The sequence below is a fragment of the Staurois parvus genome, unplaced genomic scaffold, assembly GCF_062004578.1.
Source record: "Staurois parvus isolate SC_StPar_1 unplaced genomic scaffold, SC_StPar_1.0 ptg001667l, whole genome shotgun sequence".
Lineage (NCBI taxonomy): Eukaryota > Metazoa > Chordata > Amphibia > Anura > Ranidae > Staurois > Staurois parvus.
In genome coordinates this window covers 138,771-159,954 of record NW_028319463.1, presented here as the reverse complement: position 1 = coordinate 159,954, position 21,184 = coordinate 138,771, and the positions used below count along the sequence as shown (strand labels likewise).

The following is a 21,184-nucleotide window of genomic DNA, read 5'->3' as shown; positions in this document are numbered from 1 at the left end:
CATCCAGTTGCATTTGCATCCTCTGCAGATGGCTTCAAGAGACCCCCAGAAGCCTTGTTCATGCACCCCCCCCAACCCCCTAACACCTCACCCCCCGGATCCTTTTTGACTTGCTATTAGATGTGTTAATTTCAGAGATATCAAAAGTAAAATCACATGGACTTGTGTTTTCATGCAAGCTACCGAGACCCATGAGATCCCTTTGTAGATACTTTTAATGAGCCAACATGTGCTTGATAATTCAGATTTCTACAGGCCCTTCAGTGTCTGACTGTACGGATAAGAGGGGGGGGGGGGACTGAAACAAGCATTAATGAAGCGTTAGGTTGAGCTTATGAAAGGCTTCCATTTCAAAAGAAACGTACTCTGCTACCTCAGATCTTTTTTGTGTAGAAATAAAACAGAAAGCTGGAGATTTGCCGGGTGAACGAGATTTCACAGCTGCTTCTGTCCACCAAAGCGCACAACATAAAAGGATGCGATGGGTTGATGCTTCACCTCTCATCCAGTGATGACACCAAGTATTGGGGTTAGGCCAATCTGCTTGACCTCTCATCCAGTGATGACACCAAGTATTGGGGTTAGGCCAATCTGCTTGACCTCTCATCCAGTGATGACACCAAGTATTGGGGTTAGGCCAATCTGCTTGACCTCTCATCCAGTGATGACACCAAGTATTAGGGTTAGGCCAATCTGCTTGACATCTCATCCAGTGATGACACCAAGTATTAGGGTTAGGCCAATCTGCTTGACCTCTCATCCAGTGATGACACCAAGTATTAGGGTTAGGCCAATCTGCTTGACATCTCATCCAGTGATGACACCAAGTATTAGGGTTAGGCCAATCTGCTTGACCTCTCATCCAGTGATGACACCAAGTATTAGGGTTAGGCCAATCTGCTTGACATCTCATCCAGTGATGACACCAAGTATTGGGGTTAGGCCAATCTGCTTGACCTCTCATCCAGTGATGACACCAAGTATTAGGGTTAGGCCAATCTGCTTGACATCTCATCCAGTGATGCCACCAAGTATTGGGGTTAGGCCAATCTGCTTGACCTCTCATCCAGTGATGACACCAAGTATTGGGGTTAGGCCAATCTGCTTGACCTCTCATCCAGTGATGACACCAAGTATTAGGGTTAGGCCAATCTTCTTGACCTCTCATCCAGCGATGACACCAAGTATTAGGGTTAGGCCAATCATTAATGCAGGTGATCAGCACTCTCAGATTGTCCCCTTGCCGGCACTTATGGAAACTGCACATCAGAATTTCCAGTTCGATACAATATGTATGGATTAGCTGTGATCTCACTCAGGGACTCATTGGCATGACACATAAAAATCAACAGGACCCTGGAAAACTCAGCAGAACCTTTAGAACGAACATTATCTGAACAATGTTGAATGTGTATAATGGTGGACACCATCTTGTTCTCTGTAGGCTGCATGAAACATTGGTGTATACAAGCCATTTAGTGTCATGGCAGCCAGTTAGTGCTCATTGGCCCGCACTGAAAGGATTAATGGAGATTCAGTTGTCTGATTGGCTGATAAGTTGTGCACAAGAGATGGTATTGTTGGGCGATAGTTGGAATGTTGTGGGCTGTACGCCTTCTGCTCTCTCCAAGGACAAATGGGGAACATAGAACTTTTAGAGGAGCTCACTGAGGAGAGTTGAGAGCAGAGTCCGGGGATTCTTCTTTTGGACAACGTGGGGGGAAGACTTTGTAGCTGTAATATTCTACCACTTGTTTGGGCACTTCAGCCAGGACACATTTGGCCAGGGCAGCTGGAGATGCCTGAAACACACAAATACAGATAATGTACAATGAAAGAAACAAATGTCCAACAAAGATTTTATTGCATTCCATATTTACCGAAAGGGGCTTCATTCATTTATGTGTATGAAAGAAGAACTGTCTGCACTGAACCCAGCAACCAATCAAATTCCAGTTATCAAACAACAACTTTTTCTAGTTAGAAACTAAATGCTGGCATCAAATTGAATTGGTTTTCATGGGCAATACAGACAGTTCACTGGAAGAACAATGGCAGAATAATTTGCTTCTAAAAGACACTTGCAGAATTTTGTGTGTATTTTCTGTTATATTATGTTCAGAACTGTGTTGATATGGCTATTTTAGTGATTTTTTTTAATAACATACATATAAGTAGAAGCTAGGCTTCCCCTAATCATGTACTAATTAACTTGTTGGACTGGTTCATGGGCTCATACTACACGAAGCAATGTTGAAAGGGGATAGGGGGAGGGGACAAAGGACTGGGACACAGCCATGTGGTGGACACAAAAGAAGGGAAGGAGCCATCTGGAGAGATCCTGGATAAAAGGAAAAAGTCTATTGCATGTATTGCTCGAGTCTCATTTGCTAGAATGGATAGATAGCTTGTGCAGGTGTATATTGTGTGCATGTTTTATGATACTCCGTATGTCTTAACGTTGACCCAGGGAATATCCGATTGCCTCTCGGGGGATCAGGAAGGAATTTTTTTCCCTGCAGGAGCAAATTGGATCGTGCTTTGCTGGGTTTTCTGCCTTCCTCTGGATCAACTGTGGGTGGAGGATTATAACTTTTTTTTTCTATGGTTGAACTGGATGGACTTTTGTCTTTTTTCAGCCAGACTAACTATATATGTAACTATGTAGCTATATAACTTTGTAGCTATGTAACTATGTCTTGTATTGTTTTCCTAAAATTGTAAGTAGTTTGTATGTGCAGCATTTTGTTTAGTAAAGCATTAATACACTGCAGAGGTTTTTTATGCTTCCTTGCTTTAATGCAATCTTAAAAGACAAAGCAAAACAATAACTAAATAAAAATATTTAAGATTTTCTTTATATTTTTAGTCATTTTCCTTATTTTTGTTCTGGTCTGACGGTGGCTTGGAGAGCAGCCTAATAGGTTTGACCAACACAAGTAACTGTTACCACTTTTGTACTTGTTTACTTGTATTGCAAAATTTAATTAAAAGAATTAAAGAAAATATTAAAATTAAAAATGAATGTTTCATATACACCGTACTAATTCCTGCCAGCAGGTGGAGCTGTAGGCTCCTTTTCACCTGTATGCCAGGCTAGTCTTAGCTGCTTTGCTGAAGAAAATTAAACAGCTCTCAGTAGCTGAAGCTTACATTACACACACAGCTAATGAGCAGGGGTGGACTGACAACTCATGGGGCCCCCCGGGCAATAGGGGATCATGGGGCCCCTGTGCCCTTGCCCAAACTCAAAAAAGCCTATGAAAAAGGTACCAGGGGCATCTCATGGGGCCCCCTACTGAACCCGGGTCCTCGGGCAGTGCCCGAGTTTCCAAATGGTCAGTCCGCCCCTGCTAATGAGTCAGACGTATAACCCAGTCCCAGCTCCTGCCTGCTCTGAAGGGTTCCAGAAATAACTTTCAAAGACAATGAGAAATTCTGAAAGGAAGCAGCTACTGCTGTGTTCTCTCTTTTCATCCAAATTGTAAAGCTGAACTCTAGGAAGGTATAAAATATACAGATTTGTATTTTTGAATACACACATAAATTGTTTTTTCTTTAAAGCAGAGTAAGTGACTGAACTTGACCTGGTATCAGCATCTTGCAGTCCCTATACAGCAGAGCTTGGACAGAGAGTGAGAGAAGCAGCGCAAGGAGCCAACCAAGGAGCTGTGCAATGCAGGCCATAGGCAGGTCGTTTATACGAACGAAACATCGGCCGATATTCACACCGTTAGTGGGGCAATGCCGTCGGACGTTTTTCGCGTTTCTTTTTATCGGTCATGCTGGAAAATCCACGAAAAACTGCCGTTTTTCGTAAGCATTGGTGGCAGCATCCATGGCAGCAACGACCGATTTTTCGTTTATCGGCCGACAACCCGGCCGATAAACGGCCCTTCTATGGCCAGCCTAAGTCTCAGAAATGGATGGACAGAAATTCCACTTCTTTATCACATGTGATCACTTGATGATAAGATAAGATGATAACTTACGTTTTTGAATTCCCGGAATGGAACAAACTGGACAATATCTCGGAGGACGGGCTCCCCTTTGGGTGCTCGCAAGATGCCGTCATCGCCATCCAGAATCTGCATGTCGGTAAAATCTGCGTTTCCTACGCCCACAATGATAATGGACATGGGCAGGTAGGACGCTCGCACGATGGCCTCCCGTGTGTCCGCCATGTCTGTCACCACTCCATCGGTGAGAATGAGAAGGATGTAATATTTCTGCAATAAGACACAGGGGGGGCGGTGAGATGGTTTGGCAAGGTTAGAACTTTGGTGGTCACAGTGGGCCTTGCGTGCTATAAGGGGGGAGGGAAAAGGAGGTGTTTTATGTGGCAGCCAATCAGATGCAAGATGTCATCCATGCAATCCAAGTGGCTACTCTTGGCATCATGTTCCCCATTCCCTCACAATGTCACCTATCTGGACAAGGTTGTCCACATGGCACTTCTTCCAAACTATTTTGTAATATATTTTTTTTACATCCTATATCTGGATATTATATAAGTTGCTTCTTGATTATACATTTTTGGATATTCTTTTGATTTATTTATAGCACCAATTTCAGAAAATGTAGTTTGAGGTATCCATATGACACTGTTGTACCCACCGAAGCCTCTTTGGTCCTCTCCTCCTCAGCCGCCAGCCGCGCTACCCGGGATATGATCGGGGCCACATTGGTGGGTCCATACAGCTGGATTTTCGGGAGGCAGTTCTGGTAGGATTCCACTATACCCTGAATCCCTGCAGATGAAACAAGCAAGACTTTCCTTCTGCTAACTTTATCCAAACAACCAAATAAAAAGACATACGTATTGCTTGAATGTCAGTGGAAGAGAACTCCAATGTACAGTAAGTATTCTAATGAAACAATTAATCTTTACTAAGGTCTCCATGCCTTTAGCAGTCGGCAAGTGGGCCTCGCTCAAGGTTGTGCTTTAGGCCTCTTTCACCCGGGAGTTCCGTATGTCCGTTTAGGGATGAAAAACGGACCCCCATAAGGACTTGTAGATGTGAACGGCTGAACATCTTTTTATATCCGTTAATGTCTGCATGCGTTAACGTCCGTTTTTTTGAACATAAGAAAACCCTATTTTCCTTCCGCAAAAAAAGCCGAAAAAACAGATGTCAACAGATGTAAATGGACCAAAAGCAGATGTAGACGGATGAAAATGGATCTAAACAGATGAAAAACAGATGTAAATGGATCTAAATGGATGAAAAACGGATGAAAATGGATCTAAACGGATGAAAAATGGATGTAAACAGATGAAAAACGGATGTAAACCAATGTAAACAGATGAAAAACGGATGAAAAAATGGATGAAAAAACCTATGTAAACTCATCTATTTTTCTTTGAAAAAATCGTGACTGAACTGAAGAAAAAAAAACAGAATGCCCGTGTGAAAGGACCCTAAGAGACTTGATTTTATATTTGTTATACACGTAGGGTTCTCCCTTAACGTTTCCTTCAGCTGCAATTTCATGAGAAAATAGAGAGAACATTATTTCTAGGCATATAAGCAGGCACTGAACTGTATTGTTTTAGGCGAATGGTACATGATCTACCCTTCTCTCTTAGCCATACAAGAGTCTTTATCCATTGTAGAAAAAATGAGTACGCTTCCAAGTGTTTGTGTGGCTTCTCCCTGTGTACCCAGCTTTCTGGGCATATTTTGGATATATTTTTAAGTTAGTAACAGACCGTTCTGATTTTAAGGACAGTCATACACATGTATGGATGTGCACTTATTTTTCCCCTCAAAATGATATATTTCACAAAAGTGTCCTTTATTTTATTAAAGTTGCATTGGGGTTATGTTGTGTGGTCTGCACATACCTATGCAATAAAATTTGTAAAGAATCACGTGATCCCGACAGAATGGGGAGTGTCATTTCACGTACACACCATGCTGGAAAATAAAAATTTCATTGAAGTTGCATCCTCTTACCTTCACATTCATCGTCATCGGGGTTGAAGTTGATTGCAAAATCATGTGACACCTGAAGGAAATGTGAGATTGGTTAAAGACGAAGAGGAGTTGACATTACATCATGAGACGCACTGCACTGTCCGGGCCCAGCCCTGCCCCAGCCCTGCCCCAGCCCTGCCCCAGCCCTGCCCCATGACAAATTTAATGAATTTTAAGAAAAAAAAATTCAATTCAGCACTGAAGATTCATGTAATTTGCTGTGTAAATTGTTGCCGTCATATAAATACCTGTAATAAATAAATGGGTCAGTTACAGATCCTTCTGCCTATGTTCAGACTTCACCCTCTCAAAGATTAAAGTAGTTGTAAAAGTCCGACATGAAATATGAACAAAGCATATCCCCGTATAGTGTGTACTTGTCTCAGTCCAGAGCACCAAGTGTCATTTCTGTCTGCTGCCTCCTTCCTCTGCTAGCTGCATGAGTCCCTTCTGATAGGTTAAAAGGTGACAGGGGAGGGAGCTTCAGCACACAGCCTGTGATTGACAGCGTCAGTTCTGTTCCTGTGTGCTGTGTGAAGGGGGTGTGTCCCTTCCCTCCAATCAGCACTCAGAGCTCTTATACAGTGTGTAACTGCAGGACCCCTGCTTTGAGAGTCTGTGAAAAATCCTTTACCTTGCTGCTGCGGTGGGTGGATGGTCCCTAAGCAGGGGCGGACTGACCATTTGGAAACTCTGGCACTGCCTGAGGGCCCGGGGTCAGTAGGGGGCCCCATGAGATGCGCCTGGTAACTTTTTCATAGGCTTTTTTGAGTTTGGGCAAGGACACAGGGGCCCCATGATTCCCTATTGCTCAGGGGCCCCATGAGTTGTCAGTCCACCCCTGTCCCTAAGTGTCATCCTGTACAATGCAGAGCTATTAACCCGGTACTATGTGGTAGGGGTGAGCGTGCGACCTCGGCCGGGAGCACCTTAGAGAGGAGGCTGTGGAAGACCGGTCACACCACTGGAGGAATCCTGATGGCAATAGGTAAGGATCACTCCCTATTTCAGCACCCCTGGACATAATGAGCATTGAACTCTTGCAGTGTGGAGGGCCCCACTGCACAATGAGATATTTTGCTGGAGTTGGGCTTTAACCCTCATGGATGTAGAAACAAAAAATGGTCCCCAGATCACTCAGACCTTTGCTGAGAAATGAATTGAGGACTTTTCCCACCTTCCACTTCCATGTACAGAGACCGATCCCCTCCCAAATCTGCGCAGAGCTCAAAAGAAAGAAAAATGACAAGCAGCTTGTGAGCCTCCAGGAGCCGATGTCACATATTTGCAGTCGCAGTCACCAGGCGGACGAGGTCAGAACGTGACACTGATACATCATTGTACGAGAGCAGCGACAGAATGGGAGCAGCCGAGGATGTAGACCGATGCAGAGACAACGCGGAGAGCGCAGAGACCAAACACACTGCAGGCCCCAGAGGACCCTCCAGATCCCTGACAGCAGAGCACTCATCTCTTCTGATAGTAATGACTCCAGGCCACCAGAAGAGGCCAGCATTACTCCCCAGGGGCAGTTCAGCCCAAGGCTCCCCCATAACCCCTTCATGAGCTGTCAGTCGCTATGATCTTACATTGCTGGATAATAGAAGTCTCAGGGGACCGTGCTGGAAATGCTGGCAGACCTTAAGTAGTAACTGCCACGTTCGGGCCGACCGCGGTACAGGAAGACTTCTCCACGTCCTATTTCTGGAGAGACTTTCCTTTCCGGAGATTTTCCTTTGCGGTTCTCATTATTATTATTATTATTATTATTATTATACAGGATTTATGGCGCTCAGTGTGCTCAGCGCTGTACAATATAACGGGAGACAATACAGCAACAATACAGATCAATACAAGAGGGATAGGAGGGCCTGATCCCGGGAGCTTACAATCTAAGAGGGAGGGGCTGATCCTGGGAGCTTACAATGTACGAGGGAGGGGCTGATCCTGGGAGCTGACAATCTAAGAGGGAGGGGCTGATCCTGGGAGTTTACAATCTAAGAGGGAGGGGCTGATCCTGGGAGTTTACAATCTAAGAGGGAGGGCCTGATCCCGGGAGCTTACAATCTAAGAGGGAGGGGCTGATCCTGGGAGCTTACAATGTACGAGGGAGGGGCTGATCCTGGGAGCTGACAATCTAAGAGGGAGGGGCTGATCCTGGGAGTTTACAATCTAAGAGGGAGGGGCTGATCCTGGGAGTTTACAATCTAAGAGGGAGGGGCTGACCCTGGGAGCTTAAAATCTAAGAGGGAGGGGCTGATCCTGGGAGCTTACAATGTACGAGGGAGGGGCTGATCCTGGGAGCTGAAAATCTAAGAGGGAGGGGCTGATCCTGGGAGCTTACAATCTACGAGGGAGGGGCTGGTCCTGGGAGCTTACAATCTAAGAGGGAGGGCCTGATCCTGGGAGCTTACAATCTAAGAGGGAGGGGCTGATCCTGGGAGCTTACAATGTACGAGGGAGGGGCTGATCCTGGGAGCTGAAAATCTAAGAGGGAGGGGCTGATCCTGGGAGCTTACAATCTACGAGGGAGGGGCTGGTCCTGGGAGCTTACAATCTAAGAGGGAGGGCCTGATCCTGGGAGCTTACAATCTAAGAGGGAGGGGCTGATCCTGGAAGCTTAAAATCTATGAGGGAGATGGGCTGGTCCTGGGAGCTTACAATCTAAGAGGGAGGGCCCTGATCCCGGGAGCTTACAATCTAAGAGGGAGGGGCTGATCCTGGGAGCTTACAATCTAAGAGGGAGGGCCCTGATCCTGGGAGCTTACAATCTACGAGGGAGGGGCTGGTCCTGGGAGCTTACAATCTAAGAGGGAGGGGCTGATCCTGGGAGCTTACAATCTAGGAGATCTCTCATGTACAGAAATCCAAAAATAATATTTTATTTATGCACCAAACTCTGTTACAGAGAAGGCGTGGTGGTTTGTATATATACTGTATTGTATTCATGTGTTATAAGTACAGCATGGCACAGAGCGGTGCTTCTCAATTAGGGTGCCATGGTACCTTGGGGTGCCACCTGTGTTCCCCTGGGGTGCCACAAGCACAGGACCCAGTTTTCCTTGCATTAGCATAATGAGTTTCCATGATGCAGACGGGCTACCTGCCAGCATCATAACAACCAAAACGTTCTGTGATGGGGGGGGGGCTGTGTGACTGGGGGCCCTGTGATGGGGGAACCTCTAACATGATGGGGAACCTCTGATGTGAAGGGGGGCTCTGATGTGAACATAGGCTCTGATGTGATGGGGGGGACCTCTGATGTCAAAAGGGACTCTGATGTGATGAGGGGTCTACTGATGTAGTGGGGGACCTCTGATGTAAAAGGAGGATTCGGATGTGATGGGGGGCTCTGATGTGATTGGAGGATCTCTGATGTGATGAGGAGACCTCTGATGTGATGGGGGACCTCTGAGGTAAAGGGGGGACTCTAATGTGATGGGGGACATCTAATGTGATGTGGGGACCTCTGATGTGATGGAGAACCTCCGAAGTGTAGAGGGGACTCTAATGTAATAGGGGATCTCTGTTGTGATGGAGGACTTCTGATGTGATGGGGGACCTCTTATGTGATGGGGGACCTCTGAGGTGAAGGGGGGACTCTAATGTGATGTGGGGACCTCTAATATGATGGGGGGACTTCTGTAGTGATGAGGGGACCTCTAATGTAATGGGGGACCTCTGAGATGAAGGGGGGACTCTAATGTGATGGGGGGACCTTTGATGTGATGGGGAACCTCTGATGTGATAGGGGACCTCTGAGGTGATGTGGGGACCTCTGATGTGATGGGGGACCTCTGAGGTGATGTGGGGACCTCTGATGTGATGGGGGGCCCTCTGTTGTGATGTGGGGACCTCTGATGTGATGGGGGACCTCTGATGTGGTGGGGGGACCTCTGATGTGATGGGGGGACCTCTGATGTGGGGACCTCTGATGTGATGAGGGGACCTCTGATGTGATGGGGGGACCTCTGATGTGGTGAGGGGATCTCTGATGTGACGGGGGGATCTCTGATGTGGGGACCTCTGATGTGATGAGGGGACCTCTGATGTGATGGGGGGACCTCTGATGTGGTGGGGGGACCTCTGATGTGATGGGGGGACCTCTGATGTGTTGGGGGGACCTCTGATGTGGTGGGGGGACCTCTGATGTGATGGGGAGACCTCTGATGTGATGGGGGGACCTCTGATGTGGTGGGGGGACCTCTGATGTGGTGGGGGAACCTCTGATGTGGTGGGAGGACCTCTGATGTGGTGGGGGGACCTCTGATGTGGTGGGGGGACCTCTGATGTGATGGAGGACCTCTGATGTGGCAGTTGTGTACCTTGTCCCAGGCTCAGGTTCCCCATTGATAAGTAACATTGATGGGTTTTTTACCTTAGAATGGGGGGGGGGGGCAGAAGATTTTTCCTCCTTTTAAAGGGTCCCGCGACTTATATAAGTTTGAGACCCGCCGACATGGAGCGCCACGTAGCCTCAGCCAGGTGAGGGGTCCACCTTTCTCTATTGGCACATGGCTACCAGGAATGAAGGAACAGAAAGTAATGATGAAGATCCACCAACCGATGGACTGCAGGAGGATGAGGACCTGTCATGGACTGAAGACATCAACCTGCGTGAACAGCATCCAAACGTTCGATCCCAACACTCGTAATCTCGTTGTGTTCGCCGAGTTCCATGACAAGGAGAAGCGCGACTTCCTCTGGGGACAATCTATTGAGAGTCGACTATTGAGATATTCTGAGGTTTTCTCTGCTCGGAACATTCACATTTCAGATTGTCGGTGACTTGGCTTTAGATCCATTGTTCCAGAGACTTCAAATGATTCCTTTCTGTTGTCAGCTTGAGAATCTGGAGGCCCTAAGTGGTGGTAATTACCTGCCATTTACATCTCATTACGCCCGGCTGTCTTGTCTGGTGAAAGATATCCGAGGCTGCCTGACATTCTCTCAGGAAGAATCATTTTTGCTTGTGGCAAATAGAAATTGTTCGCTGATTGTACAATGTGAGAAGTAATACAGAAATGATTTATCGCGTTCAGCAAATTGCCGGCTGTATGAAATCAGTGTCTGGGCTGTCATCTGGGGGACAATAGCAATCATTGTCAGAACAGATAAAAGGACATTTCAATGTGTTGCAATCAGCAGGAACATCGGCACTTAAATAGTCAAACTATGCAGAACGGAGATTTTAGGGGATGGAATGCGGCTCTGGAAATTTCGGCGGGGAAATTACCGAAAACTACATTTCCCTCTTATCACCTACTTAATGTGGAAATAAAGTGTAAGTTACCCCAACATTTTATATTCCGGATGTGTGTGTCTGCTGTGTACTTGTATGAAAAACTATCCGGTTCTCCTTTGTGTGAAATACCTGGTGATCCTTCCAGATCCCCTACTTTCCTATTTCAAACTGACCACACCAGGCATAGAAGGACATCTTTACCAGTGTGGTCAGTTTTCTGGCTGTGCTGGGGGAATAGCCTGCCTGTCCTCATATGGTCAGACTTATGCTGACACGCCCCATGTACAGCCTGCCTGTTCTCCTATGATCAGACCTTTACTGACACAACCCCCTGCACAGTCTGCCTGTCCTCCAGTGATCAGACTTGTGTTGACATGCCTCCTCTGCACAGCCATTCACTGGGAAGATCAGTGTCCTGCTGTTTCTCTGCCACCTGCTGACACACCCCCCTGCAGTCTTCACCCCTAGCCGTTATGCAGAGTACAGAGGTCATGTACACACTTTTAAAAAAATATATATATATATAAAATATATATATATATATATAATATTGCCAAACGTATTGTCCCGCCCTCCAAAACATGTGATTCAGGTGTTCCTATCCCTTCCATATCATATTATTCAGGTGTTCCAATCCCCTCCATATCATGTGATTCAGGTGCTCCAATCCCCTCCATATCATGTGATGTGGGTGTTCCAATCCCCTCCATATCATGTGATTCGGGTGTTCCAATCCCCTCCATATCATGTGATTCAGGTGCTCCAATCCCCTCCATATCATGTGATTCGGGTGTTCAAATCCCCTCCATATCATGTGATTCAGGTGCTCCAATCCCCTCCATATCATGTGATTCGGGTGTTCCAATCCCCTCCATATCATGTGATTCAGGTGTTCCAATCCCCTCCAAATCATGTGATTCAGGTGTTCCAATCCACTCCATGGACACAGGTGTATACAATCAAGCCCCTAGGCATGCAGACGGCTTCTACAAACATTGGTGAAAGAATGGGTCGCTCTCAGGAGCTCAGTGACTCCAAGCGTGGTCCTGTGATAGGTGGCCACCTGGGCAATAAGTCCATCCGGGACATTTCCTGGCTACTAAATATTCCACGCTCAACTGTTAGTGGGATTATAACAAAGTGGAAGCAACTGGGAACAACAGCCACTCAGCCACCAAGTGGTAGGCCACGTCACATGACAGGGCGGGGTCAGCGCATGCTGAAGCGCACAGTGCGCAGAAGTCGCCAACTGTCTGCAGAGTCAATAGCTAAAGACCTCCAAACTTGGTGTGGCCTTCAGATGAGCCCAACAACAGTGCATAGAGAGCTTCATGGAATGGGTTTCCATGGCCGAGCAGCTGCATCCAAGCCTTCCATCACCAAGTGCAATGCAAAGCGTCGGATGCCGTGGTGTAAAGCACGCCACCACTGGACTCCATAGGGATGGCAAACATGTCATTGGCAGATGCTTGTGTGAGTGGAAGACCGCTCTGGACTGGTGGACCAAAGAATTAGCTGTTGGTGGGTAACTTTGCGAGGAATGTGGTGGGAGTCTCTTCTGGGGGGGGGGGTCTTTGGGGGGGGGTTGATCCTCAAAGGTAGGCAGTTGTAGTGGAGATCCTGCCTTTTCTGTTCTGCCGTTTCAGTGGGAGCACCTTGAGTGAGTGTGAAGGAGTGCCGGGGACAAATGAGCATCTCACCTAATGGTTTGTTTCAGTACTTCACTGAAGATCCCTTCTCAGAGGGGTAACAAATAGAGCCAACGCGTTTCGGGGGAACTGCCCCCCCCCCCCTTCTTCAGGGCTGTTGGTACAACACTTTGGAGAGGGGTCTCACTAAACAGACATTAGGTAAATGACATTGCCAGTAGTTCAGAGTGCCAGTATGCAGTGGATCGGATGCAGGCAGTTGAGCCTCAGTTTTACTGCCCCCTGACCGCCCACTTAAACTAAGGTATGCAGCCTTTTGGGCTGTACAAATGTTGCAGCAAAAACAAGACATCATGTTGCCTTTGGCAGGTAGTATCACAGCCTAACACGACCCATTCACGTGAGTTGGGCTGTGCAATGCGTGCATTAGTGGTAGCTGAGGGTCAGCATTTTGAGGGTTAAAACAGGCGGTGAGGCAGGGGCGGACTGACAACTCATGGGGCCCCCGGGCAATAGGGGATCATGGGGCCCCTGTGTCCTTGCCCAAACTCAAAAAAGCCTATGAAAAAGATACCATGGGCATCTCATGGGGCCCCCTACTGACCCCGGGCCCTCAGGCAGTGCTTGAGTTTCCAAATGGTCAGTCCGCCCCTCCGGTGGGGAAGTGACATTTCCTCTCCTCAATGCCTGTCAAATGCCCCGCTGAGAAGGGATCTGCCGTAGATCACTTTTCAGAGGGGTGGCAGTATAGCCGAACGTAAGAACGAGCCCTAAGGGGTCATTTGGCCTCTTTGCATTACTACTGTATGTTATTATTATTTAATATCCAGAAAAGTGTTCCCAATACCGGGACACAAATCCTGATCTCGGAGCGCTCTTATATAGGTCACATATACACAGCCTAGACACACGCACACACCTATAAAATATACATCCAATTCGGGATTTGTAAGCCTGGCGACTGCTACTAACTGGAAGGAAATATAAAATATTCAACCTAAAAGTTCTACAAACAATAGAAGAGACCTGCCACAGAAATATAGGAGACGTCCATTCTGACTTGTTACAGGAGACGGTTTCCAAATTAGAAGAGACTGCTACCGAATACCGGGAGACCGCTACCGAATACCGGGAGACCGCTACCGAATACCAGGAGACCGCTACCGAATACCGGGAGACCGCTACCGAATACCGGAAGACCGCTACCGAATACCGGGAGACCACTACCGAATACCGGGAGACCACTACCGAATACCGGGAGACCGCTACGGAATACCGGGAGACCGCTACGGAATACCGGGAGACCGCTACCGAATACCGGGAGACCGCTACCGAATACCGGGAGACCGCTACCGAATACCGGGAGACCGCTACCGAATACCAGGACATTGCTACCGAATACCGGGAGACCGCTGCCGAATACCAGGAGATTGCTACTGAATGACCTGGACCCGGATAAAGGATGGGACTAACTATTACTAGATACACCATGACCTGGATAAAGGATGGGACTAACTATTACTAGGTACACCATGACCCGGATAAAGGATGGGACTTACTTCTACTAGGTACACCATGACCCGGATAAAGGATGGGACTTACTTCTACTAGGTGCACCATGACCCAGATAAAGGATGGGACTAACTTCTACTAGGTACACCATGACCCAGATAAAGGATGGGACTAACTATTACTAGATACACCATGACCTGGATAAAGGATGGGACTAACTTCTACTAGGTGCACCATGACCCGGATAAAGGATGGGACTTACTTCTACTAGGTGCACCATGACCCGGATAAAGGATGGGACTTACTTCTACTAGGTGCACCATGACCCAGATAAAGGATGGGACTAACTTCTACTAGGTACACCATGACCCAGATAAAGGATGGGACTAACTATTACTAGATACACCATGACCTGGATAAAGGATGGGACTAACTTCTACTAGGTGCACCATGACCCGGATAAAGGATGGGACTAACTACTACTAGGTGCACCATGACCCGGATAAAGGATGGGACTAACTTCTACTAGGTGCACCATGACCAGGATTAAGGATGGGACTAACCTCTACTAGGTGCACCATGACCCGGATAAAGGATGGGACTAACTACTACTAGGTGCACCATGACCCGGATAAAGGATGGGACTTACTTCTACTAGGTGCACCATGACCAGGATTAAGGATGGGACTTACTTCTACTAGGTGCACCATGACCAGGATTAAGGATGGGACTAACTACTACTAGGTGCACCATGACCAGGATTAAGGAGACCCTTCACTGACTTATTACTTCTGCACTTTGAAAGTGGCTCGGAATAAATGATTCACTCGGCATTGAGTCGGCGGTAAGGAGTTCAGCCGGCAGAGAACGCGCCAGCTTCTGATTAGACGCCACAAACAAGAGGAGAGCGAATTTCACAGGGAAAGTGGATCAAGGACAGCGCATCGCTGCAGGAAATGTGACGGGAAGGCATGGCGGGGACGCATTATGTGCGCTGGCCTCAGGAGGAGGAATGTATAAGTGACAACGCTCTCACTTCAAACACAAAGTTCCTCTATGGAAGCTTCGCTCTTCATGTACTTCTCCGCCAACACTTCATCACGGCAGAATGAGACGCCATTAACTCCTTCATGGGTCAGAGATTAGACTCCGAATCCCAACTCCAGCTACACGCAGCCGGCTGAAATACACAGCGAACAATGATGGTGGGGCTTTAACCCCTCGCCCTCCAGAGGATTCCCCCCAACCCCCCACCCCCCCGCCTTCCTGACCAGCTGCGTTACTGTAACTGACAATTACGCGGTCGTGCAACGCTGCACCCAAATTAAATGTATGTCCTTTTTTTCCCACAAATAGAGCTTTCTTTCGGTGGTATTTGATCACCTCTGCGTTTTTTATTTTTTGCGCCATAAAAAAAAAAAAAGACCAACAATTTTGAGAAAAAAAACAATATTTTTGAGTTTTTGCTATAAAACATGTCCAGTAAAATTTTTTAAAAATCATAAGTTTAGGCCAAAATGTATTCTGCTCCGTGTCTTTGCTAAAAAAAATCCCAATACTGTACGTGTAAATGAATTGGTTTACATGAAAGTTATAGCGACTACAAACGGTGGTATATATACTGTTTTTTTTTTGTTTACTGGTAATGGTGGTGATCAGCGACTTATAGCGGGACTGCAGGACTGCGGCGGGCATTCTGACACTGGGGGGTAATTATTTGGTGTCACTGACATCCCCAGTGACACCATTACAGTGATCAGTGCTAATAAAAAGGGCTGACACTGTACTAATGGCACTGGGCAGGAAGGGGTTAAAGGGCAGCTCCACCTTTACAACCCGGGGTTAGCTCAGCATGCCAGGCTTCACCTATAACTAAAATACAACTGTTGGGTGGACTGGACCTTTAACATACAATGACCACAATGGCAACAATAAGCTGATTGCAGTAACGTGTAAAACTAAAATAATAACATTTTACATCACATAGATGTTCCAGACGTGTGTAGCACGCCCCAAACAGATCATCATTGTACACAGGACATGTGTAGCACGTCCATTCCTTGCTCCCCCCTCCCAGTACACAGCAATTTGGCTCTGATTACTGTTTATAACTAACACCACTCAGATGCTACAAAAAGATACAATGTAACAAAAACATTTTGAGAATGACACAAACAGGGGCGGACTGACCATTTAGGCACTTGGGCACTGCTCGAGGGCCGGGGTTCAGTAGGGGGCCCCATGAGATGCCCCTGGTACCTTTCATAGGCTTTTTTGGGTGTGGTTTGAGTGTGGGCGAGGACACAGGGGCCCCATGATTTCCTATTGCCCGGGGGCTCCATGAGTTGTCAATCCGCCCCTGGACACAAATATTTTTCACTGCTACCTCAGTTTTTATGATGGCAATTTGCACATACTCCAGAATGATATTAAGAGCGATCAGCTGAATAAATTTCCCTCTTTGCCATGAAAATGAACTTAACCCCCCCCCCAAAAAAAAAATCATTTTCACTGCATTTCAGCCACAAAAGGACCAGCTGACATCATGATTCCCTCGTTCTCTCTCATTTATCGGATAATCAAGAACTTCAATCAGGGGCGGACTGACCATTTGGAAACTTGGGCACTGCCCGAGGGCCCAGGGTCAGTAGGGGGCCCCATGAGATGCCCCTGGTACCTTTTTCATAGGCTTTTTTGAGTTTGGGCAAGGACACAAGGGCCCCATGATCCCCTATTGCCCGGGGGCCCCATGAGTTGTCAGTCCGCCCCTGACTTCAATTGTTGTGAAGAAGGCTTCAGGGCATCCAAGAAAGTCCAGCAAGCGCCAGGACCGTCTCCTGAAGTGGATTCAAGTGCGCGATGGGGGCACCACTAATGCAGAGCTTGCTCAGGAATGGCAGCAGGCAGGTGTGATGCATCGGCATGCACAGTGAGGAGACTTGGAGGATGGCCTGGTGTCAAGAAGGGCAGAAAAGAAGCCACTTCTCTCCAGGAAAAGCATCCTGGACAGATGGATACTCCAAAGACATGCTGGTAGGTTAATTGGCTCCTGTCTACAATGTCCCTAGTATGTGTATGTATGAATGTGAGTTAGGGACCTTAGATTGTACGCTCCTCGGGGGTGGGGACTGATGTAAATGTACAATATATATGTAAATTGATGGCGCTATATAAGTACCTGTAATAAATAAATACATATTCTGCAAAAGGTCCAGGGGTTGGACTGCTGAGGACTGGGGGAAAGTCATTGTCTCTGATGGATTCCCTTTCCAATGGTTTGGGGCATCCAGAAAAAACCTTGTCCGGAGAAGAAAAGATAAGCGCTACCATCAGTCCGGTGTCATGCCAGCAGTAAAGCATCCTGAGACCACTCATGTGTGGGGTCGCTTCTGAGCCAAGACAGTGGGCTCACTCACAAGAACACGGCCATGAATAAAGAATGGTCCAAAAACATCCTCCGAGAGCGACTTCTCCCAACCATCCAAGACCAGATTGGTGAGGAACAATGCCTTCTCCAGCATGATGGAGCACCTTGCCAGAAGGCAAAAGTCAAAACTAAGTGGCTTGGGGAACAAAACATCGAAATTTTGGGTCCATGGCCAGGAAACTCCCCAGATCTTCATCCCATTGAGAACTTGTGGTCAGTCCTGAAGAGGTGGGTGAAGGAAAAAAACACACTGTTGTTGGGCTCATCTGAAGGCCACACCAAGTTTGGAGGTCTTTAGCTATTGACTCTGCAGGCAGTTGGCGACTTCTATGCACTGTGCGCTTCAGCATGCGCTGACCCCGCCCTGTCATGTGACTTGGCCTACCACTGAGTGGCTGTTGTTCCCAGTTGCTTCCACTTTGTTATAATCCCACTAACAGTTGAGCGTGGAATATTTAGTAGCCAGGAAATGTCACGGATGGATTTATTGCACAGGTGGCCACCTATCACAGGACCACGCTTGGAGTCACTGAGCTCCTGAGAGCGACCCATTCTTTCACCAATGTTTGTCTGCATGCCTAGGGGCTTGATTGTATACACCTGTGTCCATGGAGGGGATTGGAGCACCTGAATAACATGATATGGAGGGGATTGGAACACCTGAATCACATGATATGGAGGGGATTGGAACACCTGAATCACATGATTTGGAGGGGATTGGAACACCTGAATCACATGATATGGAGAGGATTAGAACACCTGAATCACATGATATGGAGGGGATTGGAACACCTGAATCACATGATATGGAGGGGATTGGTAAACCTGAATCACATGATATGGAGGGGATTGGAACACCTGAATCACATGATTTGGAGGGGATTGGAACACCTGAATCACATGATTTGGAGGGGATTGGAACACCCGAATCACATGGTATGGAGGGGATTGGAACACCTGAATCACATGATATGGAGGGGATTGGAACACCTGAATCACATGATATGGAGGGGATTGGAGCACCTGAATCACATGATATGGAGGGGATTGGAACACCTGAATCACATGATTTGGAGGGGATTGGAACACCTGAATCACATGGTATGGAGGGGATTGGAACACCTGAATCACATGATATGGAGGGGATTGGAACACCTGAATCACATGATATGGAGGGGATTGGAGCACCTGAATCACATGATATGGAGGGGATTGGAACACCTGAATCACATGATATGGAGGGGATTGGAACACCTGAATCACATGATATGGAGGGGATTGGAGCACCTGAATCACATGATATGGAGGGGATTGGAACACCTGAATCACATGATATGGAGGGGATTGGTACACCTGAATCACATGATTTGGAGGGCGGGCCCAATACTTTTGGCAATATAGTGTATATATGAAATAATTTTTTTTTTTGCTATTTTTTTCCCACAAAAGTGGAGTCACCCTTTAAGGAAATAAAAACGTAACCAGCAGTTTCCTGAACAATATTTCTGGAAATGGCCTTTAAGCGCGCAATTCTCTTCCAGCGCTCTTATTTCCCGATCGCATGGCAGAAGATCATTTTAGTTAAGTAGGACATCCATCTTTAAAGTTAGCCCCGGGGCCCCCACTTGCCTTTTATCGGGGCCCGGTGCCCGGAACGCACGTCCTATACACTGATCTGGTAGGATTGGTTCACAGATGAGCGCCGTGTCCGGAGGGGAGGATTGGATGTAAATATTATTATGTCACTGCAAGGAGAAATCTTCCTGTTCTCCCGGCCTGAAGCAGGCGAGCGTTTCCTTTCCATGAAATGGAGGAATAATGAATATTGTCAGCGACGGTGTTCCGGCTGTGCCAGCATGGAGGGGGAGGGGGGAGCCGGAGGGCAGATCGCCGTTCTCTATATCGGGGAGTTGGAGAAGTATGGAGGCCGTCATTGCTGATTTCCATGTTCTCTGCCTGTCATACTGATTACACACATGCAAAACAAAAACATTCGAAATCTTAACAAATTTTTTTTGTAGTTGGATTCGGTAAATTCGCTCAACTCGTTTTCGGGTTTCGTTTCGTTAATTCGTATTCAAATTCAATTCAAAAACATTTCAACCAAATTCGAAAAGTCGTTCGCATTCGAAAACATTTCAACTGAATTTGAAAAAAATTTGTAAAATAACGGGGAGCCGGGGGGGGGGACCAGTCCTTAAAGCGGAACTTCCCCTTTTGGGTGACGCTCCGCTTTAAATTTGTTTTTCGAATGTTTGTTCGATTTTGTTTTTGAATTTGTATTCTAATCGAATTTTGGCCGAATTTTATTCTGTTATTTCGGATTTGTTTATATTCGGTATTTTTGCCATTTGTTATTCGGATACATCCGAATCTCCGCATAACGAAAACATTTGTCTGAAATGCGATTCGGACTGTAATACTGATCCAGTGGCTTCAATGTATCCGATTCTCCTGTAAGGAGCTTCTTCACACAGGTGGCGGGGGGGTGGGGGGTAAAAGCAGGTAGTTGAGTTGCGATACCGGGATGATGCCAACAGCTGCAAGCGTCATCCACTTGGAACCTGTGACATAAATATGCGCATTGCGAGTCTTCAAGCAGATACAGAGGCTGCCAGGACACCACAAAGCAAAGAAAAATGGTCCGGTACAAAGAAAAAGAAAATGGTCCAGTACAAAGAAAAATGGTCCGGTACAAAGAAAAATGCTGACATTATATCATGCACAGAGCAGCCCCGGTCTTCTTCATTTCAGGTCCCCCACCAGCGTTCCTAGCTCCTCCCCCTAGACCAGTGCCCCCAACTTCAAGCTGCTTGCTATGGGGGCATTGGTGCACGCTCGCTCTCGAGCCTGGCTCTATGTGTTCAAAAGACACATTTATAGAGCCACGGCTCAGCCCCGCCCCCCACTTTCTCCTCAATGGCTCACTGGCTGTGATGGACAGCAGTGGAAGCCAATCGCTGTCTCAGTCAATGAGGAGAGGGAATCCTGGGACAGCTATGGCTCTCATGCACATCGCTGGATCGAGAGGGGGCTCAGAAACGTAGGTCTATGCCTGAATGAATCTATGCCTTCACAACCACCTTAAGCCCCTACTGGGTGAAACATGTTAGAGGAGGTTCTCCCATGGGTAGGAGACCAAGCTGAAGCCATATTTTACTAAGAGGAGATCACCAAATGCCAAGGCAGTGTTCGCCATTTTGTTGGAGCCCTCGATGTGTCTGATGAATCAGCATTTGACTCGACCCCACCAGCACCTGCAAACATTTGGCTGGGGTAGCAGATTGGGACGTTTCTTCTGTATCAATTTTATGTTATTTTTAGGTTTATCAGCCGTGGGAGGAGCTGCGATTTATTGGCTCCCAAAATG

The 21,184-nt window shown here is 47.1% G+C and overlaps 1 protein-coding gene across 1 annotated transcript in view; it reads right to left on the bottom strand.

The window, feature by feature from the left end:
• Window positions 1–197: 197 nt before the first annotated feature.
• LOC149434820 (copine-7-like) overlaps window positions 198–21,184 on the bottom strand; it is a 132,896-nt gene continuing 111,909 nt past the window's right edge. The window contains exons 13-16 of the mRNA XM_089663333.1: window positions 5,961–6,012; window positions 4,618–4,751; window positions 3,993–4,229; window positions 198–1,802 (exon numbers count right to left, since the gene is read on the bottom strand). Of these exons, the coding sequence (XP_089519459.1) occupies window positions 1,665–1,802; window positions 3,993–4,229; window positions 4,618–4,751; window positions 5,961–6,012 (561 nt within the window). The 3' untranslated portion in view covers window positions 198–1,664. The remainder of the gene's footprint in view (window positions 1,803–3,992; window positions 4,230–4,617; window positions 4,752–5,960; window positions 6,013–21,184) is intronic.